Below are 11,468 nucleotides of genomic sequence, written 5' to 3'. Positions count from 1 at the left end.
CTAGAAGTGGGAGACCCAGTAAACCAGTGGGTTAATGGCATGGAGAGACAGAACAACAGCTAAGATGCGAGATTCTGTCCATGGTTCAATAATGCGCAATATTATCCAACTCTCTCTTTCTTGGTCTACCCTTGGTCCACAACTTGTTGTTGGGGCAGAGTCCTCAAGTACCTCCGCCATAGGGTCCTATCAGAAGCAACTGTCATTAGACCTTGTAGAGGGATTCCCAAGCATGACCAACACAGGCTATGGATATTATCCTATATGTTCCTTTCCCTCGTAACTTTTTTTTAATAATGTTTATTTTGGCAATCACAAAGTAATCAACCAACTCATTTCCCATTTTGAGAATTTTCCATTTTGGGGATTAAATTTCATAGATATCGAAACTATGCTAGGAAATAAAACAAAACAATGAACAACCCTTTCTCTGTCTTGTGTATTACATGTGATACGCCGGACATATTTCACTGGCATACGTGTATCATATATGATACGCATTCCCACATATCTTCAACCACCAGAATAACTTGGGACTCATGGACGGAAAAGCTTTATAGGTAATCTTCCAGTTTAGGGAGGTAAAAAAAGTAAATAAAAATACAAGGGAAATAACTTACCGAGTATTATCCGTACTCTCTCTACCTCACTCATTCGCGAGCCCGCATTTTTTTTTTTTCATATTCGTTCACAGCAAGTTGTTTTACACCTATTACACTAATTTTTTTTTAATACTTTTGAGCTCGGGTCAAACGCTTTAGTTGGACCATTATTTCCCTATACTGGAAGATTACCATAAGTTGTTGTGCAGCCGGTAGTATGATATTCAATCAGGCGTGTGATTTATATATAAACAGTTAACTTCAATCACGTGTGTGATTTATTTATAAACAGCTAAAAAAAAAAATTTTTTAAAAAACAGATTTCAGAGTAATACTAGTAAGACGTCAAGTTATTTCCCTTGTATTTTTACCTCCCTAAACTGAAAGATTACCAGCTTTATGTTACTCAGAACATGTGAAAAGTCTGAAAACAATACTTTGAATAGGTAAAGAGTCAAATAAAGTTCACTCCATTATTTATATGCAATATACGTCAAACAAATGAAATTCACTTTCCACTGACAAGTTGCAGTTTACTTACTTTCTTAATGGACTTCAAATCCTGAATTAGTATTTATTTGATGGCCCAGTGGTTATAGCATCGGTCTCACAATCATTGAGGTAATAAGTTTGATTCCTGGACCAAGCTGTGTGTTGTGTTCTTGAGCAAGACATCTTATTTCACATTGTTCCAGTTCACTGGTGCCAAGATGTATCGGCCTCTGCCTTTCCCTTAGATAACATCAGTGGCTTGGAGAGGAGAGGCTGGTATGCATGGATAACTGCTGGTCTTCAATAAACAACCTTGCCCGGACTTGTGCCTCAGAGGGTAATTTTCTAGATGTTATCCTGTGACCATTCATGACCGAAGGAGTTCTTAACATTTTTTTAAATATTTACAGCAAAGAAATCTCACATATTCTTTTCTACTATAGGCATAAGGCCTGAAATGTGGGGGAGTTGGGTAGTCGATTTCATCGATTCCAGTGCGTAACTGGTACCTATTTCATTGACTCCCAAAAGGATGAAAGGCAAAGTCGACCTCAGCAGAATTTGAACTTGTAGTGATGGGCGAAATACCACTAAGCATTTCGTCCATTGTGCTAATGGTTCTGCCAGCTCGCCATCTTCGAAATTTCACATATTAAGAGAAAGACCAAAGTGCCTTGGATGTTTTATCTGTCTACTTCGACAAAGAGAAATTTGCAGTAGAACTTGTATTGATGTGGCTCAGTCCATAATAAGCTCTAGAAAAGATTTTAAATTCCTAGTAAAAAGAGCAAAATCCTATTATCAGGATGGATTGCTTTGTATGTAAGAAGGTACTAGTTTCAAATAGAGATGATCATTAAGTTTAGCATATCATTTTCATTTTCGTCAAATAATATGGTTTTTCTGGAAATAATGGTATGAATTAAGCAAGTGGGATGGCAAAATACAAAGAGACACATGAAAATAATATCACGTAAGATACTGAAAGATTATGCGATCAGAAGTTTGCTGCCCAAACACATGGTTTTGTATTCAGTGCCACTGTATGGCACTTAGGGCAAGTGCCTTCTACGACAACTTCAGAATGACCAAAGTTTTGATAGACGGAAACTGAAGGAAGCTCATCATATATGTATGTGTGTTTGTCCCCCACCACAGCTCGACAGCTGGTGTTGGTTTGTTGATGTCCTCATAACTTAGTGGTTCGGCTTAAGAAAATTAAGTACTAAGGTCAATTCATTTGACTAAAAGTTCTTCAAGGTGGTGCCCCAGCATGGCCAAAATCTAATGACTGAAACAGATAAAAGATATATTTTATACTGTTCCATTATGGGTGGGATCAAGAGAATAGTACTCCATCCAGTGAGAGATAAATATAATTTAATATACGCAAGATTTAAATGTGAGCTACTAGAAGTTTTCTTCCTCTGACAATACAATAGTTCAACAAAGTTGTACAGTGTGTCGTGTTCTACTAGGCAATTTTACAGGCTCAGAATACAACATGCCTGCTCTCTAAGAAAAAAATGAGAAAGAGTCAGACGAAAATGAAAAAAGGGATTAAGTAAAAAAAAAAAGTATGGAGGGGAGATATGTGGTTAAATCAACAGGGGAGAGTTAAAGTTTGTGAGACTATACACTTAATCTAGAGAGGGTGGTGTTCTTTAGTTTGATAATGATGCAAATTTTGGATCCAGAATTCAGTAGATCAGTGGAATATTTGGATTTAGAAAGGATATAAGTTCTTTTGGCTATACAAGTCCCATACCTTTTTGATCCATTAGTGTATGGTGTGAATCATTCTATGATGTTCCACTTGATGATGTGTGGGACATTGCTGGTACCAGATATGGCTTGCTAGCTTAGTGGGTTGTTTCTGACTACATGTCAGAAAGAAGACTAGTGATTAATATAATCTCATTTTGAAATTGCTTTCACATAGTCCAATATACATTTTCTCTTGAGTTTCATTATTTTGTAAAACTGAGATAACCTCAGCTTCATAAATCATGCCTCCTCTAAGGAAATATTCAATAAGGCAGTCTCCTACTATAATAAAGCCTTGGCTAAGGGTGGCATCAAAGAGAAGATAGTGTAAACCGCTACCATAAAATATATGAAGTCTAAAAACAAACTTAGAAAGAGTATATGGTTCACCTCTTTGTTTTTGAATGTTAAGACAAACATAGGCAAAAAGTTCCTTGCCTTGATAGATAAGCATTTCCCAGATAGCCACAGGTATAATAAAATGTTTAATAGATGTTCGAGGAAAGTTTCTTACAGTTGCAGCCCCAATATGAAAAATATAATTACATGTAAGTCACACTAGATTCCTACCCCAAGAGATAACTGTTGAGATCCAGACATGCACTGTTAGAGATTTATGAAGCTGAGGTCAGCTCAGTGCTACAAAATAATGAAACAGAAAATAAAAACGTATACTGGACAATGTGAAAATGATTTAAAAGAAGAAAGATATGCCAACTACCAGTACCAACACCTAAGAAGAAAACCACTTAGTTAACTAGCTATTTCTAGGACCTGAAGGCAACAATACCCCAACACATCAAAAGGAGCATCATTTTATTAAAAACAAAACAATATTTGTTCAGAAAAAAAAACAGAATTCTAACTCAAATTAAATGATAACAACTTGGTTATGCTTTCCACCTTTTTTTTTTATTGAAAATCTGACATCTTGTATTTGATGATATAGACTGGGTCTATATCCTAGTCATTTCTTTCATATATGTTGCAGTGATTATATGTTATATAGGAAAGAGTTATTTGTTAAAAAATATAGTCTAACTATTTTTACCAACAACTTTCATACCATTCAAACTATTGTAAAACTTAGGATTAGCCATTTCGTAGGAAAATTTGGGAGGAAAAAAAATTTGAGATGAAATTTGTTAAATTTCCACGCTGTATATTTTAAATCCATTCTCATAATTGGTTGACAAATGCATGTAAAATTAAGGTTTAAATCTTCAGTTATGTCTCCTGTCAGCACATTTAAATTGAATCAAAGTTTAGAGTCTGTCTTAAAAACTCACAAAAAATTAGTCAAGCCAATAACAACCATTAAAAGAAATACAAGTATCAAGTACAGGTACAACACTAAGTTTCTGGACACTGAAGGTCTGGAATTGTTTACAATCCATGCTAATTTACAAGCAGGAACTTCAAATTCCAATGGTCATCAAAACTAGTTTACTGGTACCTGGTACAGTACAGTATTAATAAACTTGTATTATTTGTACTAATATATTTCATTCAACTTTTTAAGCAAATTTAGAACCCCTGGTTCCAAAAAATCAATAACCCAGATTGGCTTTGGAACCAAAGATTTCGGAAAATCAGTGTCACACTTGTATTACTCTTATTCTTTCAACAGGTTCAGCCAATTTTAAGTAATGATCTTTCAAACCATGAAGAGCCCTTTGACTTTGACATCAAGACTTCAAAACATTTAAATCTGGTTTTACAAAATATATAAGAAGTTTTCATCAACTGAGGTAAAGTAACAGGTATATACTATGAGTGCTTAGTTTGGTTTACCACTCAAACTCCAGTATGAACTGCAACTGAAAGTGTGGTGTTGAGACTGCCCATCAGAGGTGACTAGAAACCATTTTTAGCTGCCTCTGATAAGCAGTCTTTAAATTTATTTTCAAACAATTTTTAGAAGTCTTTTTAAATGTGACCTCATATCTCTTAGACATTGGTTCAATTCATTAAAGCCTTAACTGTGGTCTTATCCTTTTAGACAAAAGACTGTTGAAAAATAAAAATATCCTTTTCTCATTAAAACTATTTTTTACAGTACATCCCAAAAAAATTTTTAATGGACAAAAAATAGTGTAATTAGAACTGGGATAAGCAATAATGGGGGAAAGTAAAAATCTAACTGGAATTCTCTAAATCATTGAAAATGCTTCAAAATAAGTAAATCATGCAGCCCAATGTGTTCATGCATTTTCATTGCACACATGTGCACACACCTATATATCCATCTCAGAATCACATTATTGGATCCAACTCATTTTGTACTGTTATGCAGCAGGAGTCATGTCACCTACATAATGGGGACCCCCAACAGGTGTGAGCCAGGGTAGCTCTGGTATCATGGTAGAAGGAATAGAAACCACTACTTCACCACCTGGTGAAACATTAAAGACTTTTACATTTGGAGACAGAATACAGTAGTGCTATCTACACTCATAGTAACACTCATTTGAAGTTTGTTTTGCTCCATTGCTGTTTCAAATTTTCTTGGTTTCCAACAGTTTACAGACACAACAGAGCAAATGCCTAAAACTTCAGATTCTTAATTTATAAAAATAAACTCTAATACTTGTATTGAGTGAAATAGTTTCCTTTTCATTTGTACATACAAAAGAATAAACACACACACACACACACATATTTTATACTGCATCAAAAAAATTATTTTCACACCCACACACTGGTGTGAATAACATTTATGTATATACAAACATTGAACAGCGAAACTTCCCAGAGATTTATGTTAAAAAAAAAACACAGTACTCATTGAGAAGATTCTCTGAGACATTCCAGCCAGTGCCAATCCACATTTGTATATATATTATAAATGTTATACACACTGTTATTTTAATCTAAAGCTGTTTCATGCACATATACTTTTCCTGATATATATATACACACACACACACAAAAACAATTGCAGCATGGAAGGTGTGTATAAGACATTTAAAAACACACAAAAACCGTTAGATTCTCTTCAACATTTAGATTTAATTTGCCAAATTATTTTCATCACTTTAAGACCGCGACCTGTTCACTGACAAAATTCCGTGAGCACGGAATTTTGTCAGTGAAGAGGTCACGGTCTCAAAGCGACGAAACTATATATGTATTTAAGTGTGTGAAGCAGCAAAATAGTAAAATAATTAAGACAGAGAGCTTCTTATAATGTAAAAAGGGAAAAGTTTATTAACCCTTATATATTTTAGGTACAAATACCCATGATCAAATGTAAGCAGCCATAACAATCAACAGGGCCCTTACTGTATGGAGTAACATTTCTTGACCCCTGATCACTTCTAATGATGTCTAGAATATATAAAAGTTATTAATTTTTTTCCTTTTCAATTTGTAAGAAGCTCTTTATCTTCGCACTTTTACTTCAAGGAATGCTCTTCTTTTCATATGTATATTTCAAGAATTAAAAGTTATGACCAGTTACAGAGTGACCAATGGCTTCACACCTATAAAGCACTTAGCAGTATAGGCGACTCGTCAGACATATCTCAGTTTGATGAGTCACTTATAATGCTAAGCATTTTAAAGGAGCAAAACCAATGGTCACGCTATAACTGGCCATATCTTTTAACTTCCTAAAAAAATACATTACTGCTCTAATGTTTTAGAGTGTGCTTCTTTTAGAGATATATCAACTACTGACAATATATATATATATATATATATATATATATGTATTGACACGTCTTTTTTTTTCATTGTTTTATGTTGTCTGTCATTTCTTCATTCCTTCAATTTTTAGTTGGATGCTCTTCGCTCTTGTAGATTTTCATTGGCTGATTCTTTCATGAAAGGCGATTCGTAAGCCTCCATTGGTGGACACGAACACACTAGATTCTGGTCACCGTATACATCATCTATCCTACCGACAGCTGGCCACCTTTTATTTTCTGGCCTGATGAATGACTATAAAAATTGAAAGCAAAATAAAAATGAAACAATGAATAGGGAAAAACAAATAGACACGACACAGACAGACAGACAGACAGACAGACAGACAAACAGAAAATTTCAAGCATTTCTTGGAACAAACTGATTCTTTGACCGAAGTGTACCATGTGGGGAAGAAATACCAAAGGATTCCAATGGATCTCTTTGATCCCTTTGATGGAGATTGCAGTTGGAATATTCTTGTCTTTAATGAGATCTTCTTTTAAGACATCAAGGAGTAATTTGAAGGATATTCGGCTGCTGTTTTAAGCTTTGGTGCAAACCTTTATGAAGTCTGCTCAAGCCTGCTAGAAATAGCAGCTAATTTCCCTTAAATTACACCTTAATTACAATGGGTCTCAAATGACGTACCACAAGAATGTGCCTATGTGTGCCATGGGTTTTTAAATATATAATTTAACATTTACACATGCTTGAACTTTGTGAAAAATGTAGTCATAACTTTGTTATACACATGAAATAAAACCAAGTAAACAACCATCATCATTGTCATCATTTTAACGTCTACTTTTCCATGCTGGTATGGGTTGGGTGAAATATCTTGAGACAGATTCCCTATGGTTTGATGCTTTTACTGTCACCAACCATCACCTCATTCCATTTAAAGCAATATTTCTCCACAGCAGGAAATTGGAAACGAATGATACTGCTTGAATGGTGGTAACGCTCATTTACAGTTATCACACCATGTCAAGACTAGGTGTGAAGCTTCCTACCGTGTGTGTGTGTGTGAGGCTTCCTACCATCTACCAAATCCACACAAAAAGCTTTAGTCAGCCCGTGGCTATAGCAGAAGACACTTGCCCAAGGTACCACACAGAGGGACTGAAAGCATAACCATGTGGTAAGGAAGCAAACTTCTTATCTCACACACACACACACTAAAAGGCAATCTTTATAGTCTACTAAGTGTGGATGTATTATTAGAGCACCAAATACTGCAGTATTCACATTCAGAGGCCCTCTCACATAGATGCTCTATAATACATCTGCATTAAGTAGGATATAAAGATTGCCTTTTAGTATCAACATACATACATACACACACACACACACATATATAAAACACTATTGGCTACACATACAGAGAGTGTGTGTTTTGTTTACATGTCAAATTTGCTGCGGGACAACCTCCAAGGAAAGCTCCTCAGATGACACCAAGTGTTGCAGAACACCTGAATGTCACCAGCCAGGTGAGACAACTCATCTTGGAATCAACTGAGGCTGGAATATTATCAAGGACGGTAGCCTTGTCATGAAATGTTAGAGTGTGATAGAGAGACAGAAAGAGAAGTGTTGCAGTAGAGGAGATGAAAGACTATCCCAGCTGGACAAAGAAAAAAGAGAATGACAGAAAATGGTGTTGGGGCATACCCTTAAGTACAAGGGTGTGTGTGTATATAGAAGTGATGGGGTGAGGGGAATGTAGTTAGTGATGGACATGGATGGAGGAAGAAAGGAAGGAAGGAAGGAAGATGAGTTGTAGGGGACAGATTGTGCTCAGCGGCATAGACCTCATCAGAAACGCAAATAACAAAATTCACCAAGGAAATACTTACGGCAGGAAATGCTGCAATTTCTCTGGAATATGGTCTGTCCCAATTGGTTGCCATGACAACAGACTGAGAGTGTGGTGCCATCTTTAGGAAACAAAGAACAACAAAACATTCATTATTAATTATATTCCTGCTTGTTTTTAGACTTTCAAGTTAGATTTTGTTTCATATGTTCTGAGTAAATATAAAGCTTTCCTTTCATAAATCCGAAATTTCTCTGGTGGCTGACAAAAATTAAGAATGTGTATCATATATGATGTGTGGAGGCGCAAAGGCCCAGTGGTTAGGGCAGCGGACTCGCGGTCGGAGGATCGCGGTTTCGATTCCCAGACTGGGCATTGTGTGTGTTTATTGAGCGGAAACACCTAAAAGCTGCACGAGGCTCCGGCAGGGGGTTGTACTCTTTCGCCCCAACTTTCTCTCACTCTTTCTTCCTGTTTCTTGAGTAACGCTGCGATGGACTGGTGTCCCGTCCAGCTGGGGGGGAATACATATGCCATAGAAACTGGGCCCATGAGCCTGGCTAGGCTTTAAAAGGGCACATAAATAAAAATAAATAAAATCATATATGATGTATGGTCACCAGGGAAATGCATCCTTATATCACACGACATACAAAGGGTTAATAATGACACAGTTATTTTACCAAATTTTTTTTACTTTCTTTAAAATTAACAGGAAGAAAAGCAGTGTGTTTCAGAAGTACCTACATACTTCATCTTTAGAGGACTAGCTAGCTAGAGAGAGAGAGAGAGAGAGAGAGAGAGAGACATTGTCCAGTTTCACTCCATTACACACATGCATCACTGTCTTTAGTGAGATGTATGATAGGAAAGACAAACAGACAAGACCTCTTCCTCATCAATATATTCAGGAGCTGGTGTGATAGTTTGAAAGATTATATATATACTAGCGGAGATACCCTGCCTTGCTCGGGATTAAAATGGCCTACATTTTATTGCTTTACTTGTTTCAGTGATGTGACTGCGGCCATGGTGGAGCACCGCCGTTGGTCGAAGAAATCAACCACAGGATTTATTGTTTGTAAGCCTAGTACTTATTGTGTCAGTGCCTTTTGCTGAACCGCTAAGTTACGGGAATGTAAACACAGCAACATCAGTTGTCAAACAATGGCGGGAGTACAAACCCAAAATATAGGCACACACATACACAAATATACACATATATACGACTGTCTTATTTCAGTTTCCGAGTAAGAAATCCACTCAAGATTTTGTTCAGCCTGAGGCTATAGTAAGCATATATATATATATATATATATATATATGTGTGTGTAACAATTAGAAAATGGAGGATAATATGCTGAACCGAACTACTTGCAGACGGTGTATCCCGTTGAATTCATTAATTTAATTCATAGCAAAAGTGACAAAAAAAGGAAGAAAAGAAAAAGAAAGAAAGAACCAAAGCGCAGGTGTCTATGGCAGACTATGTTATTTTGCCAACCTGGTTTACATATAGAAGTACAAAGTACATAAGGAATTAGAGGATGAACAGAAGTTTAATCTTACAGCTGTTTCGGCCTAGTTTTAGCAATATATACATGCTTTTGGTGCAAATGGCTTTATACAATAAAGCAACGAGAGAGAGAGAGAGAGAGGGAGAGAGAGAAAGATAGAGAGAGAGAGAGAGAGAGGAAGAGAGAGAGAGAGAGAGGAAGAGAGAGAGAGAGAAGGATACTTACAGTCAATGGATTAACTTTACGATCCAGCTTTCCATCGGTGATATCTTGGATTTCTTGACGGATTGCTGTAACAAGAGAAAAGTTGTTAATAGTGGTGATGGTTGTAGTATTACTAGTAGTGGTAGATGTATTGCTGTTTAACCTAAATCAGCCCTGACTGAGCAGAGCTATGATTAAAAGAGTTTAGAGGATGATCATTCTGTCTTTTTCAAGGGGCTGCTACTAAAATGATAATGGTAAAGTTGCCTTCCTGAGTCATATTGGCTCCTAAGGGCTGGTTTTCTGGTTTCCATGTCATATATATTCCCCGGGATGAGACACTGGTCTGTCACAGTATTAATATTTTTTGCCAGCTGGGTGGACTGGAGCAAAGCGAAATGAAGTGTCTTGCTCAAGAACACAATGCATTGCCCAGCCCAGGAATCGAAACCACAATCTTACAATCATGAGTCCAACACCCTAACCAGTAAGCCATGATGGTGGTGGGAGGAGTGCTACTGCCTATGTGAAGAGCCACTGAGGTAGATAAACATGGGTGGATGTGTTGTGGATACGTAGCAAGGATGTGTGAATGCGTGAATATGGACAAACCAGTTTTGTGCATGCAGTTACAGTAGAGTAGTTGAGTAGTAAGCTTCTCAGTCGTTAGGTTCCAGGTTCAATCTTATCACACAGCTTCAATTTCAATCTAAGCCTTTGGGGGGTGAAACTGTATAGATGTGAACTCTGTGGAGTAGAAGCTTGTCTGGTGGACAGTACCTGTAAGTTGGAGGGGTCAGTTTTTCTACACACACTGTCATGCTTAGGGATAGATTAATGGTACATGTGACTGTAGAATACTCAGCCACTTCAACCTATACAAATATATGTGTATGTGTGTGTGTGTGTGTATATATATATATATATATATGTATATATGGCATTTGCCATGATAGATCGCTGACCACTACACACATGTTTTTACCCTCCTTGTTTCTCTCTTAATTTCTTTCTGTGTTCCTTTCTGTTGAAGAGCGTAGGCTTGAAACATTAAAGACTTTCTCTATTCCAGAGCGTTATACTAATACATCCATTTGTTGTTTACACCACCTGTCTTTGTCTGTTGTTTTTTCGTGAATTCTCCCTATATATATATGTGTGTGTATATATACATATATATACATATATATATATATATAGATTCACGCGAATTCACGGATGTATCCTATACCAGTTTCGCATAACCAGCCCCAGCCCATTCAAAAGTACCTGCCATGCTTGAGGAGCCCTATTGAGTCAAGTACATCAACATCAAAATGAAAATCAAATGGAAATTGTAGTTGTAATACCCGTATATATATATATATATATATATAT

General features: G+C 36.5%; 1 protein-coding gene across 1 annotated transcript in view; it reads right to left on the bottom strand.

Annotated features, from left to right (window-relative positions):
* Positions 1 to 3,751: 3,751 nt before the first annotated feature.
* The window catches only part of LOC106880430 (glycine dehydrogenase (decarboxylating), mitochondrial), a 98,875-nt gene continuing 91,158 nt past the window's right edge, over positions 3,752 to 11,468 (bottom strand). The window contains exons 24-26 of the mRNA XM_052970245.1: positions 10,113 to 10,177; positions 8,411 to 8,491; positions 3,752 to 6,806 (exon numbers count right to left, since the gene is read on the bottom strand). Coding sequence (XP_052826205.1) covers positions 6,639 to 6,806; positions 8,411 to 8,491; positions 10,113 to 10,177 — 314 coding nt within the window. The 3' untranslated portion in view covers positions 3,752 to 6,638. The remainder of the gene's footprint in view (positions 6,807 to 8,410; positions 8,492 to 10,112; positions 10,178 to 11,468) is intronic.

Source organism: Octopus bimaculoides, chromosome 8 (genome assembly GCF_001194135.2).
Source record: "Octopus bimaculoides isolate UCB-OBI-ISO-001 chromosome 8, ASM119413v2, whole genome shotgun sequence".
NCBI classification, from domain to species: domain Eukaryota; kingdom Metazoa; phylum Mollusca; class Cephalopoda; order Octopoda; family Octopodidae; genus Octopus; species Octopus bimaculoides.
This window is presented reverse-complemented; position numbering and strand designations above follow the sequence as displayed.